The sequence below is a fragment of the Musca autumnalis genome, unplaced genomic scaffold (genome assembly GCF_047663935.1).
Source record: "Musca autumnalis isolate F117 unplaced genomic scaffold, ASM4766393v1 scaffold_5, whole genome shotgun sequence".
NCBI classification, from domain to species: Eukaryota; Metazoa; Arthropoda; class Insecta; order Diptera; family Muscidae; genus Musca; species Musca autumnalis.
The window spans coordinates 45328678-45343541 of NW_027412088.1; the positions used below are offsets into that span (position 1 = coordinate 45328678).

The window sequence follows — 14864 nt, forward strand, 5'->3', positions numbered from 1 at the left end:
TCCCCCGCATTTGTAATTTGGCCTATTGTGCGTATCAGATTTTCTCTAGACTCGTATTTGCAGCTCATACATTTCCCATTTCTCTTCCACTCCGAGGTTTTGGTGCCTTTTTCCGTCGGTCTGTCTGCCTGGATAACTCTCGAAGAGAGTAATCGATTTCTTCCATACTTTACATATTCTAACATTTCTACCAGACATAGATCAGGATAAGGACTACTTGAGTCCACTTTCTCGGTTACCTCCCACACAAAATTTTAAAATGTTTCGGTCAAGAGCAGTTTAAGACCTTAATGACCTTTTTGCAACAGCTTGTCCTTGCTGCAAAAAACTGCCTACTAAAGTCTAAATCATATGCAGTGGCTGCTGCGTAAGATACCTTTCGGAATAACGATTTTAAACCCGAAGTATGTTTGTTTGGATGAAATCCATTTCAGACAGCTTGGAGTCGGCATAGCCGTATTGCCACATAAGTTTAAATTTTTCGCTTAAATGGTGCGCACAAAACTCTCGTAGGGAGTAATCGATTTGGCCCAGGCTGTGCATATATCAGGTTCGAATATGGACGATATCTGTGTTCTCCTTAGCGTATTTCCCATAAAAATTTTCAAAAATTGTCGCCCAAATGTAGTTTAAGGAAATTTCTTGGTTTGTTTGGAATTTTTTATGGCAGGTTGTCCTCGCGGCACAATTTTTTTGGGGACAAGTGCATACATCCTGAGATAATGTTCTAGGGGCTGCAGCACCAACTGAAATTTCTGATGAGCACGATTTTTACGAATTGAATATTTAGGCTGAAACTTTACACATATTTAACATTCTTCCATAATTATATCAAGTTCCAAAACGGACTATACCGTACAACACCATCGGGTACCTCCTTGACAAATGTTCAAAATTTTCGCTTAAGGGCTGCTCGAGCATCGATTTGAAATTATTACCTAAGGTAATACTTATGATCCTTTTAACGGTTATATAATGATCCAGAAGCTTTAAAAATCCTACGTTGACCAACAAAAATGGTCGGTGAGTGCGAAAGGTCAACACTTTCGCACTTCCTCCACAAAAGATAAGCACTTTTGCGCTTTTATCTAAATCACATAAATTTGCAAAATGTGTACATTTATTCAGAACGTCCACATTCGTTAAAATAAATTCACACAGATTGAGGGTATATCTCTGCCGGAAAAGTGGAGCTGAGGGTATATCTCTGCCCTGGTTTTAGTTTGAGAAAAATGTTACGCTCGGGGTCATGTTAGTTGGTCATCGCAGGATTTTAGAGCTTTCGTGCCATTATATCAGGAAGTATGGACTTGCCCGAGCAACGTCATATCGTTGTAAACAGGACCACATGGACTAATGTGACCTTACCCTTAGTCATATTATTAATTTTTCTACATTTTGTCCTTTCGGTGGCACGTAAGTGTAGGTAAAAGTTCACTCCGTTAACGTCCACCCAACATTGCTTTTAATCTTTTTCAAATGGTAAAAAAAACGTTCGAAAAATATCTCTTTTATTTTTATACCCTCAGCATTTATGCTAACGAGGGTATATACACTTTCCTACGGGCACAATGTCCCTCATCGAAATAGTGGTTTTAGACCTTAAATATGTTTGGACGAAACCCGTTTCAGACAATTTGGAGTCGATTTTGCCCTGTCCGTCCATCCGTCTGTCTGGCTGGAGCGCAACGGATTAACCGATTGGTTTCGTAATAATTTGTCCATCTCCTATCAAAGTTCAAAAATGTTCACACGAGTGCACCGATTCGGCCAATACTGTGCATATCGTGGATACCTCCCACACAAAATTTCGGATTAATTAATTCCTGTTCTAGAATAGATTTTATTTTTTGTAACAACTTCTATTCGCTGCCCCCATTACGACGGTATAAGTTTCTTCAAGGGCAAGCCCATCCTTAAAAACCCTTATGGCTCCATGGCACCGGTCGACTCCTTAGGGTAAATTTCAAAAAAAAAGTTCAACATGTTCATTCATGTTTTTAAAGTGCTCGAAGTTTTCGAAGATCCTTTGGAAATGTATACCGATGCTACTCGTTGTGGTCCTGTTTACAGCGATATTACATTTTTCGTGGACAAGCCCATGCTTCCTGACATAGTCATCTAAAAGCTCTCAGTTATACGGTGTCCTACTGAAATAACTACTGGGCGCGAAATATATCGGAAAGAAATTATTTCCAAAATGGACTCTGTCGATCAATTCCTTCGAGATGCTTCTCCGCAACATTTTTGAGCATTAATCCTAATCCACATTTTTGTCGGCAAGATCTAATGTCCAAAAAGGTTACCAAAATTCTGAAACCCTCCTTAATACATAGTTTTTGGAAAAGGATTTTGGTTTTGTAGCCGATATTCGATCTGTCCTTCGATGAAAGTTTCAATACAAATAAGCTCTCTGTCGGCAAAGACGACTGACACTTTTTTGCTTGTTTTTTCTGATTTTTTTTTTTTTTTTTTTTTGTACGTCTATTTAATAAAATTTTATAAAAAAAATCCTCTTTTTTCAGTTTAATACAAACCATTTTAGGAGAACTACAACCATCATCGGGTTCCATCACAGTCAATGGAACTGTATCGTATGCCTCACAAGAACCCTGGCTTTTCACCGGCACGGTACGACAAAATATTCTCTTTGGACAACCAATGGACAAGAAACGTTATAACCTGACCGTGAAGAAGTGTGCTCTCGAAAGAGATTTTGAACTTCTACCCTATGGCGATAAAACCATTGTGGGAGAACGTGGCGCCTCATTGTCGGGAGGACAAAAAGCTCGCATTAATTTAGCTCGTGCGGTATATCGTCAGGCAGATATTTATCTTCTCGACGATCCTCTATCCGCTGTGGATACCCATGTGGGACGTCATCTTTTCGATCAATGTATGCGTCAATATTTAAGAGATCGTACAGTTATTCTGGTAACACATCAGCTACAATTTCTAGAACAGGCGGATTGTATTGTAATTCTGGACAAGGGACAAGTACGGGCTGTGGGCACATATGAATCAATGCGTCAAAGTGGTTTTGATTATGCCAAATTATTGCTGCATAATGGCGATGAAGATGAAAAGGAAGATGCCGAAGAGTTAGATGATAGAATCGATGACGATAGGGATAAGCAGAAAATAAAACGTCAAAACAGTAAAAAACATCGACAAATTAGTGTTACTTCTGTTGCTTCAACCGTGGAATCTGTGGAAGAAGTGGCACCCAAACAAGTGGAGGAATCAAGGGAACAGGGAAAGATTAGTTTCCAACTGTACAAAAAATACTTTGGCAGTAGCGGTAGTTCCGTTGTCCTGGCCCTAATGATATTGTTTTGTGTTGGAGCTCAGATTCTGGGTTCGGGTGGTGATTATTTCCTCTCTTATTGGTAAGAAATGTTGCAAAAGGGAACTTTTTATTTTTTTTCTAATTTCAATTTGTTTTTTTTTAATTTTTTCTAGGGTCAATAAAAATGAAAAGAAATTCATTGAAATCGATGCCCGAGTGGAACTGCAAACCGATCCTGTAGATATCTACATATTTACTGCCCTTAATGTGGCCATTATAATTTTTGCCTTGCTTCGCAGTTTTATGTTTTTCAATTTGGCTTCAAAATCATCGACACGCCTACATAATGACATGTTTGTAAGTGTCACTCGGGCCAGCATGTATTTCTTTAACACAAACCCAGCGGGACGTATTCTCAATCGTTTCTCCAAAGATATGGGTCAAGTCGATGAAATATTGCCGCAAGTCATGATGGATGTTATACAAATATTTTTGGCCCTTTTTGGTATTGTCGTTGTATTGGCCATTGTCAATCCATGGTACATCTTGGCTACAGTTGTAATGTTTACTGTTTTCTACTTTTTGAGATCGTTCTATTTGAAGACATCACGCGATGTTAAACGTTTGGAAGCCGTGAGTAAGTATGATAACGATTAGATCCTATAATTTTTAGATAATTGATAATTCAAAATGAAAATGTATCTTAAGTTGGCCCATAGTCGCCTGACAATAACCCATATAACACTGGTTCTACGACACCTCATTGGTTCTAATTTTTCGTATATTGGTTGCTGCATACATATCGGCCTTTTTGTAGAAAATTTACTTCTGTTGAAACTGAGGTATGGGGTATTGTAACTCGCGAATTGTTGTAATATACCATAACTTTTGAACGCATTTAGGTAAAATAAACTGTTTTAGCCCGATTCACCGATGGATTTCTTAAAATTATAATTTGAGCGGAAGCTGTGGTCATATTAATGTAAAAAAATAGGAAAAAATCGTTGAAGGAAACGAGTTTTTTTAAGTCAATTTTCAATTAGTGGCTTTACAATACAATGTAGAGTATAATGTTCAAAGAAGAAGTTAAAGAATACACTTCAGAGATGAAGTTTCTAATGTATGATTTTTTAATATAACCACTGCATCAATCTCAAACGGATGCTGACATTTTGAAGACTGAAAAATTGGGTTTTTTGAATTTTTGCTCTAATCGGGACGCGCAACTGTACTCGTTTAAAAACTGATTATGAGATTGTAGTACTCGCGATTACGCATTTTTTGATGTATAACTCGGGCGTGTAGCCTTCAAAGGCTCACAACAATCTCAGCTTAAAGTCGAAATTTTTGTGCGTAAATTTTTCTAAAAAACCAGTTTTTTGGATTCAAAATATACAAATGCCATTCGATTTCAGTGGAAACCCGCGTGAATTTAGTTTTTTTACGTTCTGAATCTAACAAGCCTTTGCGCGTCTAAATCCATCCACTAGATCGGCGGATATGATACCCCTCAAATTTCGAAAATCTGCAAAAAATATTTTTGAAAATATCGCGTATTTAGACGCGTTTTAGATGTGTTATTCCTACTTAGATAAATGGAGCGAAACGCATATTTAAAATGTGCGAAAACAGATATTGAAAAACGTTCGCGAATCCGGAGATATAATAGATTTTTTCTAAAAACTGAGTGCGATGCTACATCCACGGTTCTTGATGGATCGCATTGAAATGACATAGGATGATGTATTTTTTAATGGTGATCATTGAAATCGGATGCGCATAAAATGCAAATGTACTTCGTGGAAATTATGGGCATTTTACTGTTTTTTGCACCCTAACATGCAACTGATGCTACATCGTGGTCGCCAAATGGAATTTCACAAAGTGTATATCAAATAAGAAGGATTGATTCGTTGTTTTGGAAAATCGGATGCGCATCTTGTGATTTCCACTATTACGCGGTTTCTATGCGTTTCAAATGTTGTAATATTCAATATAACATTATTTTAATGTTATGCCACAATTGGAATTCCTTGTGATTTAATATAATGTTCTAAAAATATTCGCCAATAGGAAAACTATAAGTGAAAAAGTTGTTGCAACGTAATATCTTCATTTTTGCGTGAAATTTGGACGAAAATGACGAAGAACTCAATCACTTTTTCTTCAAACTTTTCTATAAAACCATAAAAAAATAAAATTAGAATAACATAAGCTCTGTTCCAGAACTAAAAAGTTTTTACAATTTTTACCACTTTTACACATTTTGCGTTCCCGTACACAAAATTTATATGAAAATCGTTTACGACTTTTACAACTTTTACGACTTTTACCACTTTATAAAGTACGGGAACAGGCCAATAATTTTTATTTTTTATACCCTACACTACTATGTAGAAAGGGTATTATAAGTTTGTTTTGGGAAAAATTCATGTAACACCGCGAAATATTCGTCGGAGACCCCCAATGTGGTATACCAATCTTCATATCTCGGCGAGATAAAGCGATTTTGAGATGTGTGTCCGTCCGTCCGTCCGTCCGTCCGTCCGTCCGTGTGTCCGTCTGTCCATTATAAATTGTAATCAAACTCCAGGCCGCAATTATGGACCGATCGTCACGAAATTTGGTATGGGGGTCGGTTTCACATCAGAATAGATCGCTATTTTAATTGGTGATGATCGTGAAATATTTAGCGGGTGAAATGGACCAAAAACATAATTTTTATCCGATTTTGTAGTTGCTCTGTAGGTCGCAATAATAGTCCGATAGCCTCGACATTTTAAATTAGATAAGAGTATATGACAAAGAAGAAGCTTGCGATTTGAGATGGTGATCATATGATATTTAGAGGGTTAAATGGACCACAACTTTTGTGTGAAAATTGTGAATTTTTTTTTTAAACAGCTTATATCTTTTTTCCTGAAAGACACATTCCCCACACGTGAGTTACATTTGGAAGACGATCTCTTGACCTTTCAGTTGATGTTAATTTTGTTGATGTACGTGATCAGATAACAGAGGTACAGCCTAATATATCCAGTTTTTTGTTTGTAGTGTAATTATAAACCCGCTAGAGGTCGCAATTATAGCTCAATAGTCACGAAAATTTGCACGAGGTAAGAGTTTAGGTTGAAGAAAATGCCTATAATTTTGCATGATGATCTGATATTATTTGGCGGTTGACATAGACCATTACCTTTGGATGAAAAACATACAAATTTTTTTGTTGGTCCATATTTTCATTTCTGGAGGGCATATACTGGCAAAGTAGCCTACATATGGAAAAATAACTACGGATCTTTCCCCTGATGCAAACTGCAATAATTTGTCTGCTAGATAACGCACCTACTGCCTGTTATATAATGTGTTTTGTGTAGAGAACCACAATTTCCTCCCATGCTACAAATTGTCTCTATCATGACAGAGAAATTTTCAGTTCTGTTGTCAAATTGGATTTTAATACAAATATTGCAGCATGGGGTCGCCTCGCCACCTATTTTATACCTCAGGATTTAGGGTAAAGGGGATACAAACAAAATACGACCAAAGATGTGTCTCATCGAAATATTGGTTTCAGACCCCAAGTATATTTGGACGAAATTCGTTTCAGACAATTTGGAGTCTATTTAGCGCTGTCCGTTCATCTGTCTCTTTTAATGTCTAGCTTGCTGGTGCGCACGATAACCCTCGTACGGGTCTACCGATTAGAACCAAATTCTATACTTCGTAATATTTTGCCCAAACTTTGTTTAAGTTCGAATGTAGGCTATGTCGGTCCACACCTCCCCCAAAAAATTTCAAAAATGTTTTCGAAAAGTTGTGTGAACGATAACTGGCGAAGTGAGCAATCGATTTGCTCCAAACTTTCCATATATTATTATTCCTTCTAGATATAGATCGGATAAGACTATATAGGTCCTATGGGTACCTCCCACACAAAATTCGGAAACGGGAAATTGAGGAGACCTCTCGAATCGTTTTGAATTTTTTTCAGTAGATTGTACTTGCGCCGCAAATCCGCAAGTTAAGTCTCAAGGGGATTTTCTGATTGGTCGAAACTTTACACATCGTATTATTTCATCCAGTCATGTGTCCGTTAGGAATATGGACTATATCGGTCCGTCCTTCGAGTACCTCCCACACAAATTTTGGGAAAAGTGCAGTTGGAGGACCCGTATCGGATCTATTTGATTATTTTTATTATTTTTTTTTTTGAGAAGCTTCTTTTTTCGTTCCCTATTCTGGTCCATTTCCCTTGGTAAGTCATACCTCCTGAGATAATAGTCCAGAAGTTCCAAAAACCCCTGCCAGCTCTAACTAAAATTAAAAATCTGAAAAAAATAATTCTCAAATATTTCCAAAACTCAGAATTTATCTTACTAACATTGATTTGGTATAGCCCCATATTACGATACCTACAGATTCCACGTATTTTGAAGCAAATTCGTGTTACAAAATAAATATATTTTTATACGGCAGAAGCTGAGGGTACATCACCGTTAGCGCAGCTGACTTATACTATCTTCTTTGCTGTGTAATTGAATATGAATAATTTTGGGATTTATAAATTTGCTTGCATGCAAAATTTTTGAAATCCTATTCATTGTTATTTATTTCTACCGGTATAAAATATATTTAAGATATCACAATATATGCCCACAATGAACTATCTAGGCATATGTGAGGTACAAGTGCACAATTTTGGACGATAGATCTTCAATAAACTCGCAATTTTCCCAATTAACAAATATACCGAATTGCGTGGTATATATATGTATTTATTTTAGGTGTATTCCAAAAAGGAATCTGATATTCAAAGACAATTTGAAGATGTAGCAGGTGGGGCTAATCAATGTGAATTTTCCAATTTTCGAACATTTTTTAGAAATGATAAATTATACATATATTTTTCCACAAACATCCCAGTAAAGAAAAGGGGGCTTCTCTTATATCAATGGATTCATATGATGTTATCTATATGTGACCTAGTTTTTATCGCCGAGTCCGAACGGCGTGTCTTAAGACTTGTAGAGACGTTTTTCATGTCTGAAATACTCAGGAAATATCACCAACATTACTACGGGATATTTTGCCACCGTAGACAATTTGATGGGAATCGAATCAGCGTGCAAGGCGGTTGCACATAGCTAATTCCTACAGGTTGTGGTGTAGGGTATCACATGGTCGGCCCCGTCCGACTATAGCCTTTGCTTACTTGTTTCGTCATATTTTCATTGTATCTTTGCAAATAACACGAATACTATAGCTCCAAACTTCACGACTTAGGTTTCATTTTATTCCTCACAATGTCTGGATGCTGCTATAGTTTTTTTTATATATTTTTTTAGTAAGTATAAGCGCTATTGTTTCAAAAATATGTTTGTAAATACGTGAAATTATTTAACAAATTTAATTTTTCGCGAATCCATTGAAAGTTTTTGAATTTTTTTTTTTTGCATATTCTCAAAAGGTGCGAATTCAGTTAACGATAATTGAATTTAACAGCTTACTATATTAAGCCGCGATTTTTTAGAATTTTTTCTAATTAGCATAATTAAAACGGTCATATCTTTTGCGCGCAAGGATCAAAGTTGGTAACGAAAACAGATTTGAAATGACGATTTTTTTCTTAATCTATGTACCAAAAATCATAGATGTAGTATCAAAATTTTTTTTTTGATTTTTTTGAAATGGAAAAGACGATTTTAGACATTTTTGCTGATATGTACTATTATAATCGTAATAATTATTTTTGTTTGTGACGGAATGGGTCACATGTTACTTTTCCAACCTCAACAAAACGTACATCGCTAGTGCAATAAACCACGGTCCACAACGTACTGAGGAAAAATCGCATATAGAAGACCATGAAGTTTTCTTATAGAAACCCATGATGACTTTTTACAGAAGACCGTGTGGTCTTCTTATATAAGACCTTGAGGACTTCTTATAAAAGATTTTGAGGTCTTTTTCAAGAAGATTATGAGGCCTTCTTCTAGAAGATCTTTAGGTCTTCTTCTAGAAGATCTTGAGGTCTTCTTATATGTAGAATATCTTGAGGCATTCTAATGGAACACCTTGAGGTCTTCTTATAGAAACGTTGAATACTTCTTATAGAACACCTTGAGGTCTTTTATAGAAGTTCTTAAGGTTTTTTTATAGAACACTTTTCTAGAGAAAACTTATAAAAGCCCTTGAGGCCTTCTTCTAGAAGACCTTGAGTACTTCTTATAGAATACCTTGAGGTCTTCTTCTAGAAGATCTTGAGGTCTTCTTCTAGAGATTGAGGTCTTCTTCTGAAATATCTTGAAGCCTGCTTATAGGAGATCTTGCGGCCTTCTTACAGAACACCTAGACATTGAGTTCTTCGTATATAAGTCAGGGTGTTCTTCGTATAAAAGACAGTGAGTTCTTCGTATAGAAGTCCTGAGGTTTTCCTTCTGAAGACCCTGAAGTCATCTTATAGAAGACCTTAAGGTCATCTTATAGTAGACCTTGGGGTCTTCTTATAGAACACCTAGAGGTCTTCATATAGAAACCCTTGAGGTCTTCTTACAGAAGGTCTTGAGGCCTTCTTATAGAAGATCTTGAGGTCTTCTTATAGAAGATCTTGAGCTCTCTTATAGAAGACCTTGAGCTCTTCTTAAAGAAGACCTGAGGTCTCCTTATAGAAGACCCTGAGGTCTCCTTACAGAAGACCTTGAGATCTTCTTATAGAACACCTACCTGAAGACCCTGAAGTCATCTTATAGAAGACCTTGAGGTCATCTTATAGTAGACCTTGGGGTCTTCTTATAGAAAACCTAGAGGTCTTCATATAGAAACCCTTGAGGTCTTCTTATAGAACACCTACCTGAAGACCCTGAAGTCATCTTATAGAAGACCTTGAGGTCATCTTATAGTAGACCTTGGGGTCTTCTTATAGAAAACCTAGAGGTCTTCATATAGAAACCCTTGAGGTCTTCTTACAGAAGGTCTTGAGGCCTTCTTATAGAAGATCTTGAGGTCTTCTTATAGAAGATCTTTAGCTCTCTTATAGAAGACCTTGAGCTCTTCTTAAAGAAGACCTTGAGTTCTTCTTATAGAAGACCTTGAGGTCTTCTTGTAGAAGACCCTGAGGTCTCCTTATAGAAGATCCTGAGGTCTCCTTATAGAAGACCCTGAGGTCTCCTTACAGAAGACCTTGAGGTCTTCTTATAGAACACCTACAGGTCTTCTTATAGAACACCTTGAGGCCTTCTTATAGAACACCTTGAGATCTTTTTATAGAAGATCTTGAGGTCAATTGTAGAAGATATTGAGTTCTTCTAATAGAAGACCTTGAAGTCTTCGTATAGAAAACCTTGAAGTCTTCGTATAGAAGACCTGGAATTCTTCGTACAGAAGACTTTGAATTCTTCGTATAGAAGACCTTGAGGTCTACCATCAGAAGGTCTTGAGGCCTTCTTATAGAACACTTAGAGGTCTTTTTATAGATACCCTTGAGGTCTTCTTACAGAAGATCTTGAGGCCTTCTTATAGAAGATCTTGAGGTCTTCTTATAGAAGATCTTTAGCTCTCTTATAGAAGACCTTGAGGTCTTCTTATAGAAGATCTTGAGCTCTCTTATAGAAGACCTTGAGCTCTTCTTAAAGAAGACCTGAGGTCTCCTTATAGAAGACCCTGAGGTCTCCTTACAGAAGACCTTGAGATCTTCTTATAGAACACCTACCTGAAGACCCTGAAGTCATCTTATAGAAGACCTTGAGGTCATCTTATAGTAGACCTTGGGGTCTTCTTATAGAAAACCTAGAGGTCTTCATATAGAAACCCTTGAGGTCTTCTTATAGAACACCTACCTGAAGACCCTGAAGTCATCTTATAGAAGACCTTGAGGTCATCTTATAGTAGACCTTGGGGTCTTCTTATAGAAAACCTAGAGGTCTTCATATAGAAACCCTTGAGGTCTTCTTACAGAAGGTCTTGAGGCCTTCTTATAGAAGATCTTGAGGTCTTCTTATAGAAGATCTTTAGCTCTCTTATAGAAGACCTTGAGCTCTTCTTAAAGAAGACCTTGAGTTCTTCTTATAGAAGACCTTGAGGTCTTCTTGTAGAAGACCCTGAGGTCTCCTTATAGAAGATCCTGAGGTCTCCTTATAGAAGACCCTGAGGTCTCCTTACAGAAGACCTTGAGGTCTTCTTATAGAACACCTACAGGTCTTCTTATAGAACACCTTGAGGCCTTCTTATAGAACACCTTGAGATCTTTTTATAGAAGATCTTGAGGTCTATTTGTAGAAGATATTGAGTTCTTCTAATAGAAGACCTTGAAGTCTTCGTATAGAAAACCTTGAAGTCTTCGTATAGAAGACCTGGAATTCTTCGTACAGAAGACTTTGAATTCTTCGTATAGAAGACCTTGAGGTCTACCATCAGAAGGTCTTGAGGCCTTCTTATAGAACACTTAGAGGTCTTTTTATAGATACCCTTGAGGTCTTCTTACAGAAGATCTTCTTACAGAAGGTCTTGAGGTCTTCTTACAGAAGGTCTTGAGGTCTTCTTATAGAAGATCTTGAGGTCTTCTTATAGAAGATCTTGAGTTCTTCTTATAGAAGATCTTGAGTTCTTCTTATAGAAGACCTTGGGGTCTTCTTATAGAAGATCTTGAGGTCTTCTTCTAGAAGACCTTGAGGACTTCTTATGGAAAACCTTGAGGTATTTTTATAGAAGATATTGAGTTCTCCTTGAGGTCTTCTTATAGAAGACCTTGAGGTCTTCTTATAGAACTCCTTGAGGTCTTCTTTAGAACACCTTAAGGCCTTCTTACAGAAGGTCGTGAGGTCTTCTTATAGAAGACTTTGAGGTCTTCTTATAGAAGACTTTGAGGTCTTCTTATAGAAGACTTTGAGGTCTTCTTATAGAAAATCTTGAGGTCTTTTTATAGAAGATATTGAGTTCTCCTTGAGGTCTACTTATATAAGACCTTGAGGTCTTCTTATAAAAGAACTTGAGGTCTTCTTATAGAAGACCTTGAGGTCTTCTTATAGAGGACCTCAGGAAATCTTCTTATAGAGGACCGTAGGAGGTCCTATTAGAGCGAACCTCAGGAGGTTTCTTATAGAGGACCTCAGGAAGTCTTCTTATATAAGATTTATAATGTCTTTTTATAGAAGACTTTGAGTTCTTCTATTAGAAGACCTTTATGTCATCTAATAGAAGACCATAAGGTCTTCTCAATGGAGAATATGAAGTCGTCTTATAGAAGACTTTAAGGTCTTCTTATAAATTACCTTTAGGTCTTCTTACAGAGGTTCTTCTTATAAATTACCTTTAAGTCTTCTTACAGAGGTTCTTCTTATAGAAGACCTTGAGGCCTTCTTATAGAAGACCTTGAGGTCTTCTTATAGATGACCTTGCGGTCTTCTTATATAAGACGATGAGGCCTTCTTAAATAAGAACATGAAGTCTTCTTATAGATGAACGTGAAGTCTCCATATAGAAGACCACGAGGTCTTCTTATGGAAGACCATAAGGACTACTTATAGAAGACCGTGAAGTCTTCTTATATAAGGCATGAGGTCTTCTTATAGAGGACCGTTGGAGGTCTTATTAGAGCGAACCTCAGGAGTTTTTTTTATAGAGGACCTCAGTTAGTAGCCTTATACTTATAAGATCATAAAGTTTTTTTATAGAAGATCTTTAGGTCTTCTTATAAAAGACCTTCAGGTCTTCTTCTAGAAGACCATGAATTCTTCTTATAGAAGACCGTGAAGTCTTCTTATATAAGACCATGAGGTCTTCTTTCAGAGGACCTCAGGAAATCTTCTTATAGAGGACCGTAGGAGGTCTTATTAGAACGAACCTCAGGAGGTTTCTTATAGAGGATCTCAGGGGGTATTTTTTATAGGACCTCAGGAGGTCTTCTTATCGAAGATCACGATATCTCCTAATAGAAGACCATGAGGTCTTTTAATAGAAGACAATGAGATCTTCTTATAGAAAACCTTGGGGTCTTCTTAGAGAAGTTCATGAGGCCTTCTTATAGAGGACCTCTGGAGGTCTTCGTATAGAATACATGAGGTCTTATAGAATTCCATGAATGAATGAACGACCATGAAGTTTTCTTATAAAGAACCATGAAGTCTTCTTATAGAAGACCATGAGTTCTGTTTATAGAGGACCATGAGGGTTTCTTGTAGTAGGTCATGAAGCTCTCTGAATGAGGCCGCCAGTCTTCTTAGGAAAGACAAGGAGGTATTTTTAGGAAAGAAAATGGGTTCTTCTTACCGAATACCACTTGGTCCACTTAGAACAAGAAGTGGAATATTTGTACAGTGAAATGAGAACTAGTACAGCGGAATCTGTCTAACCTTTATCTCCTGTATTTCAATCCCTCCAGATATATGCAACTGAATCTGTGGTTATACTATCACATAGCCTGTGAATATGAAATTTCCACTGAGGGTCCTTGTTGGCGGTAGAACAATCCCAAGTACTTATTTCTTCATTATACTTGGGGCTGAGTAATAGGAACAATACCCTAGAATACGTTGCAATTGCAGTACAGAAACAAATTTATATAATGCAAAGCGATAGATCAATCTGTTGTGAGTTTTGTGGCGCAGGTGTGGCAAGGATGTTCAGACCTGTAACAGGATTCTTTCTTATGACTCCTGTGAATCATTTACATGAAAAAACTAAGATTCTTTCCGCATGTCAGCAACCAGCAACAATTTTTTTGCATCATCAACTATCCAAAGGGTGCCACCGTGGTGCAAAGGTATGCACACCCGCCTTGCACACATACGGTCGTGGGTTTGATTCCCCGGCCATGCAACATCAAAACGCTTTTCAACGGTGGCAAATTAACCCTCAGTAATGTTTGCGACATTTCCTGAGTATTTCAGCCATGTAAAACTTCTCTACAAAACTGGTGTCACGCCGTTCGGACTCGGCGATAAACTGTAGGTCCCATATTATTGAGCTAATATGAATCGGGGTGCACTCATTGATATGAGAGAAGTCTCCCTTGTCCCTTATGGGATGTTTGTGAAACAATTATTATCAACTATCCAAATGTGTCAGAAAGAATCTTCGTGATCTAGAAAGGGAGGTAAAAAAATAAACTTTTTTAAGCTCGTGTGGAACGACAGGCCGCTTTTCGATATGTCGCTATGTGGTAGGTCGCTTCTTCCCATATTTTAGCACAATAACCTGCATTTTACTATTTCTATTTGGGTGTAACCGTGGAAGTCATCCTTATTACTGGAAACTACCCAGACGTGTCATTAGGAATCTTCATGGTCTAGAGGGAAAAGGAGAAGAAACACTTAAATCAACAAACATGTCAGAGAGGCCTAAATGTAATTTCCACAGATGCAATCGCTGATGTCATTTGAGAAAATGTGCATTTATCATCGCTTGAGAATGTTATCTGTCTCAAAAGAGCAGATTAGTTTTGTTGTTTTGAATGGTATAGTCGTCGTTATTCCTACAAGATAAAGAATGACTACGGTGTGCAAAACTTCTGACCAGCATGTTGGGCATGTCTTCTGGTTTTAGGTGCCGAATCAAACTTGCTCAACTAACTCCAGAA

General features: G+C 37.3%; 1 protein-coding gene across 1 annotated transcript in view; it reads left to right on the forward strand.

The window, feature by feature from the left end:
- LOC141405223 (probable multidrug resistance-associated protein lethal(2)03659) overlaps window positions 1-14864 on the forward strand; it is a 48695-nt gene that overhangs the window by 31783 nt on the left and 2048 nt on the right. Inside the window, exons 6-7 of the mRNA XM_073989316.1 lie at window positions 2526-3389; window positions 3463-3926. Coding sequence (XP_073845417.1) covers window positions 2526-3389; window positions 3463-3926 — 1328 coding nt within the window. The remainder of the gene's footprint in view (window positions 1-2525; window positions 3390-3462; window positions 3927-14864) is intronic.